General features: G+C 41.7%; 1 protein-coding gene across 1 annotated transcript in view; it reads right to left on the bottom strand.

The window, feature by feature from the left end:
• LOC125458427 (cationic amino acid transporter 2-like) overlaps nt 1-16,381 on the bottom strand; it is a 147,076-nt gene extending 130,695 nt beyond the window's left edge. The window contains 1 exon segment of the mRNA XM_059650506.1: nt 16,334-16,381. Coding sequence (XP_059506489.1) covers nt 16,334-16,348 — 15 coding nt within the window. The 5' untranslated portion in view covers nt 16,349-16,381.
• Nucleotides 16,382-17,370: the final 989 nt, after the last annotated feature.

Raw genomic sequence — 17,370 nt, 5'->3', positions numbered from 1 at the left:
TCCCCTCCCCCCACTGCACCACACAACCAGCCCAGCCCTTCCCCTCCACCCACTGCATCCCAAAACCAGACCAACCTGTCTCTGCCTCCCTAACCTGTTCTTCCTCTCACCCATCCCTTCCTCCCACCTCCAGCCGCACCTCCTTCTCCTACTTACTAACCTCATCCCACCTCCTTGACCTGTCCGTCTTCCCTGGACTGACCTATCCCCTCCCTACCTCCCCACCTATACTCTCCTCTCCACTTATCTTTTTTCTCTCCATCTTCGGTCCGCCTCCCCCTCTCTCCCTATTTATTCCAGAACCCTCACCCCATCCCCCTCTCTGATGAAGGGTCCAGGCCCGAAACGTCAGCTTTTGTGCTCCTGAGATGCTGCTGGGCCTGCTGTGTTCATCCAGCCTCACATTTTATTATCTCACATCAGAGGGTGACAGGACGGCCAATCCCCATCCAGCTGGGCTGCTTCTGACCGCATTTCCCAGATGTAGAGAGACACTGTTCCAAAACAAAAACTATCATACAGTTCTGCAGCAAACATCTGGCTGCAATCTTTGTGCAATGGGTCAGGAAAGAGATTGAGAACAACAACAGATTGCATAAAATGTTCAATGAAGTAAACTTTAAGGCAGCTACTAATCTTGCATGTGTAAAGTGAATAATAGCCAGAAAGATTTGGTCTTTTTGATGCAAAAAATCAAATCTGTCTATTCCAAACATAAAAATCTAGTGAGTTTGCAGAATGCTGTTATGGAACCATATGTTTCTCTAATTCTGCTTTAGAGCATTCAGCAACGGAATGTTCCAGAATGCCTTATTTTTGCAGATGCTCCACAAAAATTGTGAGTGTGTTGAAATCATCAAAGGACACACAGTATTTAAAGGATTAATCATTGTATCATCGTCGTTTGCCCTCCAGGCAATAATAGTGTGTTAACAGTTTGTGAAATATTTCCAAAAACACAACAGAAATTATGATTTCGGTCGTTGAGCAAATGAAACTTCAGAGACATTCCATTGTAGCAGAAGGGTACAATTATACCAGTGAATCCGGGAAACTTTTCATCATTGTGCATGTACTGAAGATATCAACAGCAAAAAAAGGAGCTGGTGCAGGGGACAAGGATTCACATTTTTGGGCACATGCGAGTAAGAGTAGGAATAGAGAATAGAGCAGATGAATGCGTGGCTGAGGTGCTCGTGCGGGGTCGGGGGCAAGCATTCACATTTTTGGATCATTGGGATCTCTTCGGGGGTAGAAATGACCTATTAAAATGGGACAGATTCCACCTGGCTTGGAAGACAAGCAATATCCTTGGGACTGGGATATCACAGCTGTTACACAAACATGGTTCGTGGATGGACAGCATTGACAACTTAATGTTCCAGGGGATAGATGCCATAGGAAAAGTAGAAAGGAGGTCAATAGAGGAGCGGAGTGGCAAATTTGGTTAGGGATAACATTACGGCTGTACCTAGGGAGGATATTCTTGGGAGATCCTCCAGTAAAGATGTCATCTGCTTTTCATCATTTGTATAAATTATTTCAATGTGAATATAGGAAGCATTGTTAGTGATTTTGCCAATGATATCAAAATAGGTGGTACAGTGGACAGTGAAGAAGATTATCTCAGCGTACAATTGGATCTTGATTAGGTGGGCCAATGGACTAAGGTGTGGTAGATGGAGTTTTATTTAGAAAATGTGAGGTGTTGCATCTTGGTAAGGCAAATCAGGGCAGGACTTAAGCAGTTAATGGTACGTTTCTGGAGAGTGTTGCTGAACAGAGACCTAGGGATGCAGGTGCATTGTTCCTTCAAAGTGGAGTTGCAGATAGAAAATGATGAAGAAGGCATTTGGTACACTTGCCTTCATTGGTCTGTGCATTGCGTATAGGAGTTAGGACGTCATGTTACAGATGTACTGGACATTGGTGAGGTCACTTTTAGAATACTGCGTACAATTCTGGTTGCCCTTCTCAAGGAAGGATGTTGTTAAACTTGGGATAGTGCAGAAAAGATTTACAAGGATGTTGCCAGGACTGGAGGACTTGAGTTATAGGAAGTCGCGGAATAGGCTGGAGATTTTTTCCGTGAAGCATCAGCAGCTGAGGGGTGGCTTTGTAGAGATTTATAAAATCATGAGGGGCATGAATAAGTTGAATAGCAAGGGTCTTTTTCCTTGAGGTGAGGGAGTCCAAAACTAGAGGGCATAGGTTTAGGGTGAGAGGGGAAAGATTTAAGAAAGACCTGATGGGTAACTTTTTCACACAGGAAGTGATGTGTGTATGGAACGAGCTGCCACAGGAAGCGGTGGAGGTGGGTACAATTACAACATGTAGTTGGATTCTGGATGGATGCATGGACAGGAGAGATTTAGAGGGATATGGATCAAATGCTGGCAAATGGGACTAGGCCTGATCAGCACAGACAAGTTGGGCCAAAGAGCCTGTTTCCGTGCTGTATGACACTATTACTCCAGACATTCCTTGTTATGAGCCAGAACTAATAAGTTGGCAATTTTGTATTTTAAATGCTGAGCCATGGAGATCTGAAAGTCCCAGATTTGAGGACTTTCCAATCCAATTGTACCCACAATATTGCTGGAAGGCATTCAAATTAGTTATTTGAATTTAAGAGTAGTAAATGCACTGTCATCTTTGTGCATGTAAAGTTTAGTAAACAGTCTGGATTTAGCAATATTATTGTGCATATTGTTCTCCTTATCTGAGGAAGGATTTTCTGGCTATAGATGGAGTGCAATAATGGTTTACCAGGCTGATTCCTGGATGGCAGGATGGATGAACGAAGAGAGATCAGATCATTTAAGATGATATTCACTGGAGTTTAGAAGAAGGGGAGGCGGGTGGCGTGCGATCTCATAGAAGTCTATGAAATTCTGACAGAACAAGGCAGGCTAAAAGCAGCACAATGTTCCCAAAAAACCAGGGAGTCCAGAATCAGGAGTCACTGTTGGCAATATGGGTCGGCCATTTAGGAACTGAGCAAAAAAAATTCTTTAGTGATGAGCCAGTAAAATTCTCTCCCCAAGAAAACAGTTAGGGCCAAAACATTGAATGTGTTCAAGAAGGAGTTAGATAGACTTCTTACGGCTAAAGGAATCGAAGGGTACAAGGGCAAACAGGAACAGGTTACAGAGTTGGATGATCAGCTATGATCTATCCTGCTTCTGTTTTCTAGTTTCTACGAACCAATGTAGGAAGGCCTAGGCTCACATACTTAAATAGTAGCTACTTCAAGGGTATTAGGGAGATCATGCAAATATAGTGCAGTATGAAGCAGCATATTCAGAGGGCTGAGTTGATAATGTTTACGTAGCCTGGCCTTATTCAGGAACGGTTGCAAAGAAAAACCTGGGAAATATATACCAGTAAGCTTAATATCTGTGGTAGGTAAGTTAATTGAGAAGATTCTAAGGAGTAAGACATGCAAGCATTTAGAAAAACATGGTTTGATTAGGACTGGTCAGCATGGCTTCATGCTTGGGAGACCACAAATTTGTTAGATTTCTTTGATGAAGTGACCAGGAAGGCAGATGAAGGCAGGCCAGTAGATGTAGTCTATATGGATTTCAGTAAGGCCTTTGATAGGGTATCACATGGTAGACTGCCCTAGAAGGTTACATCACATGGAATCCAGGATGAGTTGGCAAATTGGATACACTATTGGCTTGATGGTAGGAAGAGAGAGTAATCATGGAAAGATGCTTATCAGACTGGAGGCCTGTGACGAGTGGTGTGCCTCAGGAGTCAGTGCTGGACTCATTGCTGTTTGTTATCGATATCAATGATTTACATGAGAATGTAAAACGCCCAATTAGTGAATTTGCAGATGGCAATAAAATAGGTGATATTGTGGACAGTGAGGAAGGTTATCAGAAATTTGCAGTTGGCAATAAAATAGGTGATATTGTGGACAGTGAGGAAGGTTATCAGAAGCAGCAGGATCTCGATCAGCTTAGGAAATGGGCCGACAAATGGCAAATAGAGTTTGATATAGATAAATGTGTGGTGTTGCATTTTCGAAAGTCAAATCAAAGTAGGAGTTCCATGGTGAATGGAAGGGCCTTAAGGAGTGTAATGGAACAGAGGGACTTTGCAGATCAGGTTCATGGCTCTCTGAAAGTTGAGTCACGGGTCGACAGGGCAGTGAAGAAGTCTTTTGGCATACTGGCCTTCATTCGTCAGGGCACTACAGCGGATGCAGTATACCACATTTCATCTGCAGAATGGGAGGGAAGGACCACACTCTCCATGACTACTGTGTCCACTCCACACTCCCCTCCAACCCCACCACACTGGGCACTTTCCCCTGCAACCGAAGGCAGTGGTACAACTGCCCCCACATCTCCTCCCTCACCCCCATCCCAGGCCCCAAGAAGACATTCCACATCAAGCAGAGGTTCACCTGCACATCTGTTAATGTGGTATACTGCATCCGCTGACCCTGTTGTGGCTTCCTCTATATTGGGGAAACCAAGCAGAGGCTTGGGGACCGCTTTGCAGAACACCTATGCTCAGTTCTCACTAAACAACTGCATCTCCCAGTCGCGAACCATTTCAACTCCCCCACCCATTTCGCAGGTGACATGTCCATCCTGGGCCTCCTGCAGTGCCACACCGATGCCACCCAAAGTTTGCAGGAACAGCAACTCATATTCCCCTTGGGAACCCTGCAGCCCCATGGTATCTGTGTGGATTTCACAAGCTTCAAAATCCGCCCTCACCCCACCACATCCCAAAACCAGCCCAGCTCGTCCCCGCCTGCCTAACCTGTCCTCCCTCCCACCTATTCCCTCCTCCCACTTCAACTTCACATGCTTCAAAATCTCCCTTCCCCCACCGCATCCCAAAACCAGACCAGCTCGTCTCCGCCTCCCTAACCTGTCCTTCCTTCCACCTATCCCCTCCTCCCACCTCAAGCCCCACCCACATCTCCTACATACTAACCTTATATCGCCCCCTTGACCTGTCCGTTCTCCCTGGGCTGACTGATCTCCTCCCTACCTCGCCACCTACACTCACCTTTACTGGCTCCATTCCCACCTCTTTCACCGGTGTGTCTCCTCTCCAATTATTTTCTCCTCTATCCATCTTCTATCCACCTCCCCCTCTCTCCCTATTTATTTCAGAACCCTCTCACCCCCACCATTTCTGAAGAAGGGTCTAGGCCCGAAACGTCAGCTCTCCTGCTTGGCCTGCTGTGTTCATCCAGCTCTACACCTTGTTATCACAGAAGTTTGGAAGTTATGTTGTAGTTGTACAGGATATTGGTGAGGCCGCACTTGGAGAATCGTGTTCAGTTTTGATCACCTTGCTATAGCAAGGATGTTATTAAACTGGAAATAGTGAAGAAGAAATTTACCAGGATGTGGCCAGGACTCATGGGACTGAGTTATAGGGAATGAGATGCTAGCAGAAGTGGGTGAGGCAAGCATATTACCAACATTTAAAAGACATTTGGACAAATACATGAATAGGAAAGACTGGGAAGGAAATGGGCCAAGTGCAGAGAAATGGTGTTAGTGTGGTCAGATATTTTGTTCAGAATGGACTGGTTTGGGCCAAAGGGCTTGTCTCCATTCTGTAGGACTTTATGATTACCAACTTTGTACCAATTTTGGTCATTATTGGTTTTCGGAACCGAGGAAAGATATAAATGTAACAGATTTTAGCCAAGTGAAAGGGGAAGAGTGATGAGGAGGAATGAAAGCGAAGGTCTGTGTGAGGGCAAGAGAATTTAAATGACAAAATATTTTGTGAGAATGAAACAGCTGTCCAAATGCAAGTGAACAAATAAAGAAAGAAAGAAGACAAAATAGAGGCAGAAGTTTTGCAAACTAAGATTGCTGATTGAACTCAATATTTAGTTCAGAAGGCTGTAGAATGCAGAGTCAAAAGATGAGGTCCTTTTCTTCAAATCGCACATTGAGCTTCAATGAAACACTTTAGCAGGCCGAGAACAGGAAGGTTATACTGACAGCAAGGTGGAGATTTAAAATGAAAAGTCACACGCTGATCAGGGTCATGTTTGTGGACTGTTTGGAGATATTCTGAAAAATGATCACCAGATATGCAAGATAATAAAATGTGATGCTGGATGAACACAGCAGGCCCAGCAGCATCTCAGGAGCTCAAAAGCTGACGTTTCGGGCCTAGACCCTTCATCAGAGAAGGGGATGGGGTGAGGGTTCTGGAATAAATAGGGAGAGGGGGGAGGCGGACCGAAGATGGGTTTGCAATAAACAACTGCACCTCCCAGTCGTGAAACATTTCCACTCCCCCTCCCATTCTTTAGATGACATGTCCATCATGGGCCTCCTGCAGTGCCACAATGATGCCACCCGAAGGTTGCAGGAACAGCAACTCATATTCCGATTGGGAACCCTGCAGCCCAATGGTATCAATGTGGACTTCACCAGCTTCAAAATCTCCCCTTCCCCCACCGCATCCCTAAACCAGCCCAGTTCGTCCCCTCCCCACACTGCACCACACAACCAGCCCAGCTCTTCCCCTCCACCCACTGCATCCCAAAACCAGTCCAACCTGTCTCTGCCTCCCTAACCGGTTCTTCCTCTCACCCATCCCTTCCTCCCACCTCAAGCCGCACCTCCATGTCCTACCTACTAACCTCAGCCCAACTCCTTGACCTGTCCGTCTTCCCTGGACTGACCTATCCCCTCCCTACCTCCCCACTTATACTCTCCTCTCCACCTATCTTCTTTTCTCTCCATCTTCGGTCCGCCTCCCCCTCTCTCCCTATTTATTCCAGAACCCTCACCACATCCCCCTCTCTGATGAAGGGTTCAGGCCCGAAACGTCAGCTTTTGTGCTCCTGAGATGCTGCTGGGCCTGCTGTGTTCATCCAGCCTCACATTTTATTATCTTGGATTCTCCAGCATCTGCAGTTCCCATTATCACCAGATACGCATTTGGTTTCCTCAGTGTGGATGAGCCCACGGTATATTATATTGTAAGAAGTGCAATTAAACCCCTGCTTCACTCAGAAGGAGTGTTTGTGGCCATGGGTGATTAGAAGGGAGGAGGTAAAACTGCCAGATTTTGTAAAAGCCCAACCGGTTTATTCATGTCCTTTTGGAAAAAACATCTGCAATCTTTACCCAAACCAGCCAACAAGTATCTCCAGGTCCACAACAATGCAGTTGACTTCTAATGATCTTCTAAACCACCTTCCCAGAAAACCACTCAAATGTATTCAAGAAGCCAACTCACAATTTCTTCTCAATGGTAATCAGGGGGTGGGTACTAAATGCCAGTCATGCCAGAAATGTCAACAAGCCAAGAATGAAATTAATTAACTGAATTAAAGTATACAACTATCAGAAAGCCTACTTGCGCGAGATTTCAGAAATTATACCTCGATGTTTGGACAATCTTCAAAGTATTATACAACCATTATTGTGATTTTCACAATATTAGGACATTACCAAACAATTTACACAGTTAATTAAATGGTATGACATTGGAAACATTGGAGCAGTTAATTTATGTACAACCAGGTTGTTCAAATATCCAGGTGATACTGACCAAGGGATCTGTCTCAGTCTTGTATATCGCAGTATAAATATTCATAAATTAAAGTTCAGAAATGAGCCAAACAGATGGGAGAACTGGATATCCTAGAAAAAAACAATTCCTTAAATTCAGAATACCTACCAAATTTGGCACTAAATGAGAAGTTAAACAGGTAAATATACAATTTGAAGTACAGTTGATTAAGTTATAGCTCACCACAGAGTAAAAGAAGAAACAGATAATTTTAAAGGGATATTTAAAGCCTTTGACAATTACTTTAACATTACAACTAATAAAATTCTTGCAAAAGCAAGCTCTAATACCAGAGATCAAAATCTAGGGGGATTCACAGATGACTGAATGCAGATTAGTGGTGAAATATGATTACAATGACATAAAGTCAGAGTTCATAACAGACGGAATTGTTTCAGGAATTGCTGATGAGCATTTGCCAGATTTGTTATAGTTCAAAGAAGGTTTGACCCTACAGAAAGCCATTCAGATGGTGAGTGAAACAGAAGTCCAGAAGCAATACAGATCAACTTTAGGAGGAGAAGATAGACCTTGGCACAGGAAATCTGCAAAGTCAATTCAATTCTGAAGGCACAAAACCATCAATGACATTTGAAAAAATAGTACAGTGATTAGGACAAGCACCAAACACTAAAAGTGTTTTGTCAGCACTGTGGAACAAAGAAATCCTGCAGAGACAAACAGTGCCCCAGCTATAAAAGTAAAAGTTTTATCTGCTTTATGGTTCACTTGCATACTATGTGCAGAAATGGGACACAATTTTAGCGAAGCAAGAAATTAACTGGTTTTCTATTCAAAGAGGTGAATGAGAGAGAACAGTCTACAACAGAAGAAAAACACAAACCATTCCTCTGTGAAATACATGATCTTGCATTTTGTTAACAGGATATTTATATCAATGGTCATCTCATAAATTTCAAGTTAGAGCTTCAATAATTACCATTATTATCAGGCAGTCATGGTTAGGAAAACACTGTCAACAGCTGATGATGCTGCAACTATATTGTGCAGGAAGCATAGCACTTTCCAAATTCGAGGATGCCAAGTACTAGAAAACCGACATCACAATTCTCACTGTTCAACCAGGAAGGTATGGCTTGACATCAATCTTCTTCCATTAGCAAAAGGAATTAAACTATGTTGTTATTATTCCAGCTAACAGGAAAATTGAAAAAGTCAGAAGGGTCTAGGCCCGAAACGTCAGCTTTTGTGCTCCTGAGATGCTGCTGGGCCTGCTGTGTTCATCCAGCCTCACATTTTATTATGCCAGAATGAAACCTGGTTTGTTCAACACAAAGTGTAACTCTTTGCAGTTTGCTCCCACGTTGGTTAATCACCGCCAATGTTCTTCAATGAAATAACATAAACTTATTACAAGAAATAAAACACAAATAAAGCTATGCCTGTACCATATGTTTTAGAAAGACCTTATCGTAAATAGAAAAATTGAATTTCAACCCTTTCCCCACAATATCCCTCCCAAATTGGGGGTTATTTGGCTGGATGGCTGGTTTATAACACAGCAATACCAACAGCATGGATTCAATTGCCACAACTGGTCACGGTCACTATAAATTCTGTCCATCTCAACCCACACCCCTTGCCTGAAGCATGTTGACCCTCTGGTTAAGCCCACCACCAGGCATCTGTCTGTCACAAAATAACAGGACCAAGGTGGCTTTACTTATCTTTTCAGACATTTAATCCCAAAGAAATTTCACTCCTAATTTAACACTTTAATATCTTGATTAACTGATACTTTCCACTTTTGTGTTTGGACTGCTGAAATAGTTTGAGGACTTATGTTTAGGTCTGTTCTCAAAGCAATGTATTGTGGCCTGGAGCAATGTACCCTCATTACCAACGTAGCAAGGACATTCCAAGGAGCCATTACCTGCAGATGGTTCAGCAGCTACTTAATCCACACCTTGATCTATAGAACCTCTCGTGCCACTAAAGATTGTTGGTCTCTGAGCCTTCACTCTCATAGTTACAGATAGATGGACATTTGCTGATATAGCTGACGGTGAAAAGTGAATATATATTTACAAATGTATTTGGGAGTCCTCCTATATAAAATCACAATCTAACCATACAAATTAACTATGTTATAAAGAAGGCAAATGAAATCTTGGCCTTTGTTTCAAAGGAAACGATGTATAAAACAGGGAAGCCTTACTAAAAATGTGCAAGGCACAATTTAGATCGTAACTACGATTCGTCAACCATTTTGGTTCCTTTATCTAAAGATGGATATTCTGGCGTTGGATGCAGTCCAGAGAAGTTTCACTGAGTTAATCCTGGGTATGGAGGGCTTTTATTATGAGGAGAGGTTGAGTATGATGGGCCTGTACTCATTGGAGTTTGGAAGAATGACAGGTCACATTATTGAAATAAGATTATACAAAACGCTTTGGGGGCTGTACAGGATGGGCCAAAAGACCAGAAGTTAATGATGATATTCAACAGCTGCATGAGAAGGTGGATTGTATAGGATGGGCTGAAGGGATTTAAATTGCTGATGATACTACGAAAGCTGCATAACCTTGGATAAGTCCTGTGAACATTCCTGTATGAGTTTCCAACAGCACAATTAAAAACTAGTTTCCTGTACGAGCCAGTAGTTTTGTCTATTGTATCTGTTGTTTTCTGTACTGGTTACTTGTGTTACTGTATGACAGAGAGAGAGACAGTTTCGTTCCAAGGTTTCACCTCAGCTCAGAAACACAAACAGTGCCAGGAACGAACCTAAACCTCCAGACTAGCCACCAACTGAGGGGTCCCTGGCAGGCAGAAGAACATGAGGCTTATTGCTTTTTCTAGGAATGTGAGACTTGTTTTTTTCCCTCTTTTCAGTCCATTTATTATTACCATTATAATCATTTATTATTGCTAATATAATCATTATTCTTACTTAATAAACATTCATGTTTCAGCAAATTGCTGTGGTTGAGCCTTCACTTAATTGTATTTACCCAAATCTGAAAAGAATAGCTTGGATACACACTGTTATCCAAGACAAGGGCTCAACGGGGTAGATTGGAGAAGTTGTTTACCATTACAGGATAGTCTCAGACTAGGGTCTCATAACCTCAGAGTAAAGAATCATCCACTTAAGATGGAGATGAACGGGTTATTGCTCTGTGAATCAAATGATGTGTCAGTAGAAGGGAATGTAGAATTCAGAGCAAACAGATCAGCCATGATCTTATTGAATAGCAGATCAGAAATGAAGGGCTGAATGGCCTAATTCTACTCCTAATTTGCATGCTTTATGTTTTCTCAGATGTAGTTTATTTAAATAATTTCTCCAAATTACTTTCTGACCTCTTAAAAAACAAATTACATTTACATTCATAGAATTAAATCCAAAATGTATCTGCCTTTATTTTAAAATCCAGTTTCCCAAGTGATAATAATGAATGTCTTGTTCCTTTATGACCATAGAATGTTAAGGAACAGACAGTCCAGAAGCAGCTAGTTGAGAAACATCCAGTCAAATGGTTATTGGTAGAAGATTTCATGGGATTCTCTCGACTCACTGCTGAATCTAAACCAAAAAAGTCCTTTGTGATTAGTTGATATAAGATGTTCCTTTCATACTGTCAATGAGATGGGAGCCTATGATTATATTAGATAGAAATCAAAAGAACTGCAGATGCTGTAAATCAAGAACAAAAACAAAGTTGCTGGAAAAGCTCAGCAGGTTTGGCAGCATCTGTGGAGGAGAAAACAGAGTTAACGTTTCGGGTCCGGTGACCTTTCCTCAGAACTGAGGATGGGTCACCGGACCTGAAACGTTAACTCTGTTTTCTCCTCCACAGATGCTGCCAAACCTGCTGAGCTTTTCCAGCAACTTTGTTTTTGTTCCATTATATTAAATTGGGTGTCTTGACTGTGGATCATAATCCTGGATTGGAAAAATGCATATTAAACTTTGAATTTAATCACTTGTCTGCTATTTTTTTCAAAGAAAGAGGTCATACAGCTAAAAGGTGGCTAGAGATGTAAATTCAATGGCTATGTGGGTAGAAATTCTAGACTGTTACCATTGAAGGTGACAAGGAAGCTCCAAAGGCAAAATGCATGACAGACTTGGCTATAGTTTCCTGTGAGTAACTCCAAACATGAACATGGTGGGAAAACAGACAGCAGTCAGGGCAAAAGACTTTGAGCTTCTTCCTGATAAGAATAAACAAATACTGTGGTTAAACGACAAATCTGTTTGTTCTAATGGAAGAAGGCATGTTGAGGAGCTCATGTGTACCAGTGAGCTGAGGTGCTCATGTATGCTAGCCTGGATTCAAGCTCTAGTATGCTGTGTATATCACAGTCGAAGAACCACCCACTGTGTTGCAGGGAAAGGACTCTCACTGTGAGTGCTGGAAGCTGGCCAGCAAGACAGTTCAAAGGAAATGGGACAAAAGAAAGACCTTTTTGTTCTGAGTGCTGGAAGCCATTTAACATGCCACTTCAAAAGGAATCAGGACAAAATAATTTCAGCTAATTTCTAAGCCAAGAACCTCAAAATTAACTGCTCAACTATCAACATTCCATGATCTACTTTGCATAAATGACCCCGAGACTGATCTATTTATGTTGTTGTCTTTATCTTATTTTGCTGGTTTCATTTCCCATTCCTAAACTGTGTGAATGTGTGTTTTGTTATTATTTAAATTCATACTTATTAATTAATTAACTTACCCCTTTCATTGATGCAAGAAAGCCTGATTAAATTGGCTTATTTTAAACCATAAATAAATTTGATCTTGGAGAAAGATTTCTACAAGGAAGGAGATAATGGAAACTGCAGATGCTGGAGAATCCAAGATACCAAAGTGTGAAGTTGGATGAACACAGCAGGCCAAGCAGCATCTACGGAGCACAAAAGCTGACGTTTCGGGCCTAGACCCCTCTGATCAAGGGTCTAGGCCCGAAACATCAGCTTTCGTGCTCCTGAGATGCTGCTTGGCCTGCTGTGTTCATCCAGCTTCACACTTTGTTATCTAAAGGAAGGAAATCCTTTTTAACAAAACTTGTTGAGACCAACTCAGGAGCAGATGAATAAAGAATGGGATTCAGATAATACTGCCTCATCCAGGAGCATGGTAATTTGGAGTAACACATTTGGAACTGTAATAAATTTGGAGATTCCTCCCGAGTACTGGCCATAACAAGGCACAGATGCTTTCCATTGCTATTAGCATTGAAGAATCCTCTAGGCGTGAGAGCCAGTCAAGCTTGGGAGGAGAATTATGCAATGAGATTTCCAATGAAGAGCATACCACACTTGAGCCAATTATTGCAACTATCACTGATATAACTTGTGATGTAGCACAGCTTGGTGAACAAATAACTATGACAGATTGAAGTCTAATGTTAGATGTTGACATTACTTAGAAGAGACAAATTCAAGCAACATATTGACTTCCTTTCTTTCCCAAGTAGAATCCTCAGAAACTGGAACAGGGATCATGCCAAGCCAAAAGAAATCTTCAGATAACTAAAGAAAGTGAACATGTTGGTTTCACCAAAAAGGGTGAATGATAGAGTCCAATTCAATCAACCTCTTGATGAAAAGGCTTCCATGATTCAGCACAGATCTAAGGGTGGATTGAGGAGAGAAATCTGCTGACACAGGTGAAGATGTGGCGCATTCAACTCCAAGGAAGCCACCACTGAGAAGGGACAACTGGCATTCAATGCTTCAAGATACTTCAGGGAGGAACTGCCCGTTTCAGCATAGAAGACATCTTTTGCAACTGAAACCCAAGAGATTAAAGATCCTCAAGTTTAAAGTGATTTACAGATCTCAGACCATCAGGAAGACAAGCAAAGGCAATGGTTTCCCACTCAGCAACCACCAAACTTCTTCCATCAAAGACAGAACACAGTCTGGGAGAATAGTGAAATGTCCAGATTACTTGAACTTGTCAAGACGTGAGGTTTGTGGGGAGAAGGAAAAATGACAGATGTGTTGATAAACACAAATGTATAATATTTATAATGTGGGAAACAGCTTGGGATTTATTGTATATTGGTCTTAAACAGTCAGAATACTGGGAGTGCCAGAAGCGCCACACCATATAATGATGTCATGTCAACTTGTCGGAAGAACAGCTTCAGATCTCAGAGGAGACCTAACATCTGGTCCTCCTCAAAGTCTCTGTAACAATGTCTATCGAGTATCAGGTTACCTGTAATTAGTTGCTACCATACTATAAACTATATCTTGTTGATTATAACAAACGCTTCTAGTTTGAACAGGAAATAGTCTTCCCCTACCTGCTTGGATGAAGCAGGCCCTGTAGTTTCCAATTTCAAAGAGGATTGTGGCAGCAATGTTCATCTTGAACAGCAGCTTATACCCTCCACAGTGAGCTGGCATGCCCCTACAACAGCACGGGCTATAAATGGGCTTTGAAACCTAGGCAAGGGCACAGATAGACAATCATGATTGCCACTCTGGATTACTATACACAGTGATTGCTGCAAAGTGACCTTATATGTGGGAAGTGAGCTTAACTGTGACCTCAATAAAAACTGCAACTTAACATCGAAACTTTAAAATAGTAAAGCATCGCTGGATGCTTCACGGGAGGGTTGTCAGTTAAAATTGGGTATAGAGTCAAAGGAGGTGGTATAAGAGCATTGATCTACACTACAAGGAGTCAAAACCTACATGAGGAAAGATGAATGGAGGATACTTCAAACACTCCGCATTACAGAACACCAGGCCCAAACTTTCATGATTTTATAATATTGATAAATCCTGGAAATTTATTTGGTTTGGACTCCGAAGCGCAGCTAATAATGGAAGACTGGTAATCTGCCCTTCTCTCTTCAGAGCTTCCATGAAGAGTTAGTAAAGTATTTAAAAGGCATCAGAAAAAACAAGTAAATTTATAGAAATGTGGTAACCTAAACGTTCAAAGTATTTGAAGTGTGAATACAATTGAGCACCCAGCATTTGTTTTAGCGCTTGCCTTTATAGGGGGCAGAACTAGCACTGAGTAGTGGCTGCGTAACCAACCAACGACAGCTTCTTCACACCTTCTGAACATTAGAGTCGAGAAGAAGTAGAATGAAACTTCAAGGTGTTTTAGCACTAAATGGGTAACATATTACACATTTGTTGTGGGTTCCTATTTTAGGGCTACAGCTGAACTGATCACTACAGCTATTATGAAATGTGTTCAAAAAGAGTACAGTTATAACAGTGGTGACTTCCTTTCTTGCAGAGTCCAAAAAAGTCAAAAATGATCAGTCATCGTGATTCAGAATTTCAGAGCTACATTCATTCCATGTGAATGATGGTTTGTGATATTTCAATCCAACACCAAGGGAACAAAAGATTGGTGGCAGAAGCAGAGGTTGATGAAGAATTATTGTGGTTACCCAATTACTCACTATGTAAATTCAGCACTTTCCATGGAACTGGTAAGACAGATTAAGAAGATCAGTGGTTCATTTGTGAGTCGCTCTCAAGTGGGTTTGGCAACAAAACACTACAACTGACCTCAGTGCCCTCTATACTAAAGAGGGAAGAAAATACCATTTGTGATCTGTCTTGAATGAGCCTTGTTGGAATATGTGACAGTGGATAAAAGGCAAGGATAGGCACTGGTTTGAATGTGATATTCCCCTGTGGTTTCCAAAACAAACTAGTGTAAATTCACTCATGTACATCCATACAAATTAGAAAAGACAAGCTGGCCCATTGGTCCTGACCTCACACCCTGATGGCCAGAGCACCATGAGAAAGCATTTCCTCCCTGACCCCCCTCACCCACCAACCCATACTGTCTTGAGAGAAGCAAAAAAAAAGATGAAGTCTGTAAGGGAACATTATTCTGGAACATCCCTTTCTGAGCACATCAAGTGATCCACAACATTATATGGACCACGTAAAAACTTATAACAGCATAAGACTGTTTTCTTTTTCAGAAGAAAGGAGTAAAAATTCTTTATTTTGCTTCAATAACATTGACCCAACACAAATGGCACAATTGAGGTCACTTGCTCATATAAACACACACAGAGGCTCTAGGTGATAGATAAAAGTAAAGACATACTTTTAGTACATCTTAAGCTATTAATTCGAGTTTGGACATTCCCTATGAGCTGATGAACACCTTGAGCTTACTCAGCATCCAAGAGCGATGTCAGATACTCAGAATTGACCAGTCATCAGATCCCTTCTGTCCACTGAGGGACCCAACAGTGTACAAGTTCAACTGCATTCATATATATACGTGTCACTAGTACTGTGACACAAGAAATCTGAGGGCTGGGAGGAGTGGGTATCACATTTCAAATCAGCCCAAAAGAAGTCTGGAACTAATCTAAAGGGACAAGCATGGAAGAAGCACACGTCTGGCGCTACAATCTCCCAGACAAAAGTAAAAACTCTTTGGGTTAATCCAATTTACCCTTCACTGGAAGTGCTCAGCAGGTTATTTCAAAGTTCTGTTCACTGAATAAACAAAGGTTTTTCCCTAGGAAATGCACAAGCTGTCCCTAAGTGGTTGAAGGTAGGACACACACACACACACACACACACACACACACACACACACACACACACACACCCATGCCCTTGTGAATCCTTTTGATGGCAAAAAGCACAGGAAATGAGTATCACACCTGCTGGGAAATGATCCATTTGCAGGAGCTGTTGGCTCTTGCCGGTCGCTTCCGAGTGAAAATAATGCTACTTATAACAATAAAGAATTCATTCAGTTTGTACCTTGACAGGTCTCATCTTGTCTTAAATCTCCACATGTCTGATCCATTTTGCTCCCTGAACTTGTTAACTCCTTCAGTGCACGGCCTCCACTTTTACATTGGTGCTTATGAAATGTCAGCTGACACAGCTGCCTTTAATATTTACAAGACTGAATATGACTCCCCCATCCCAGTTCTTCACAAATCTATCATTCTGTTAGTGAAATTTATGAGCTAAATTTGGCAGTCTAAACACTCATGGACACTAATAACATGAGCAACTAATCAAGCATTGACAAGGCTATTTTAGTCTCTATATTAATCATCTCCATGACCATTCATCTTTCAGTTCTGTCATAGCCTTTTACCATCAAAGATCCACATTCTGAGCTTCTTTGACTTTCTACACTGCAATACATCTTCAAAAGTCTTCTGAAATCTGCCTGTTTGACCAGACAGTCAATCACCATCCCCACCCCTCAATGCAACTAATGTTTTCCCATTCCTGTTCAATGTCCAATCACCACAGCTTTCAGTTTCCTTTCTGCGTAACAACCTGGAGAGGTTTCACTGCAGATAAGATATTAGTTAAATGCAAGTCACTGTTATTATATATAATGCATGGTCAGCAATAAGCAATTGACCTCCAGGTTGCCCTTTACCTAAGTTAAGCTTGGTCTGGTGTTGCATTCATCATTTGGAAAAATCAACATAATATTTCATTGGAGTGCAGACAATCAAATGGTGAAGCAGCCAGAGGAACCTCAACAGCAGACATATCATTGAAATACATGGATAGTTCACATTTATACAAATGCATTTTTTCATCCTTTTGTACATTCCATTATGTATTCTGTCTCTCTCTATTTATCACTGTTTTCTCTGTTTCCCCTTATTCCAATCCCATTCCAAGTCCAGCCAACTTCTGAAATGTGAAGAGATGTCTGTAGAAGTCTGTTAAAAGTCTATAGCCAAAATATGAATCTATCTATTCTCCATTCAGAGCCTGATAGATTCTCTGAGTTTGCAGCACAGAAAGAAACCTAAGGTTTTGGAGTA

The sequence above is a fragment of the Stegostoma tigrinum genome, chromosome 13 (genome assembly GCF_030684315.1).
Source record: "Stegostoma tigrinum isolate sSteTig4 chromosome 13, sSteTig4.hap1, whole genome shotgun sequence".
Taxonomy (NCBI): Eukaryota; Metazoa; Chordata; class Chondrichthyes; order Orectolobiformes; family Stegostomatidae; genus Stegostoma; species Stegostoma tigrinum.
Note: the sequence above shows the minus strand (reverse complement) of the source record. Positions and strands in the feature narration are given on the sequence as shown.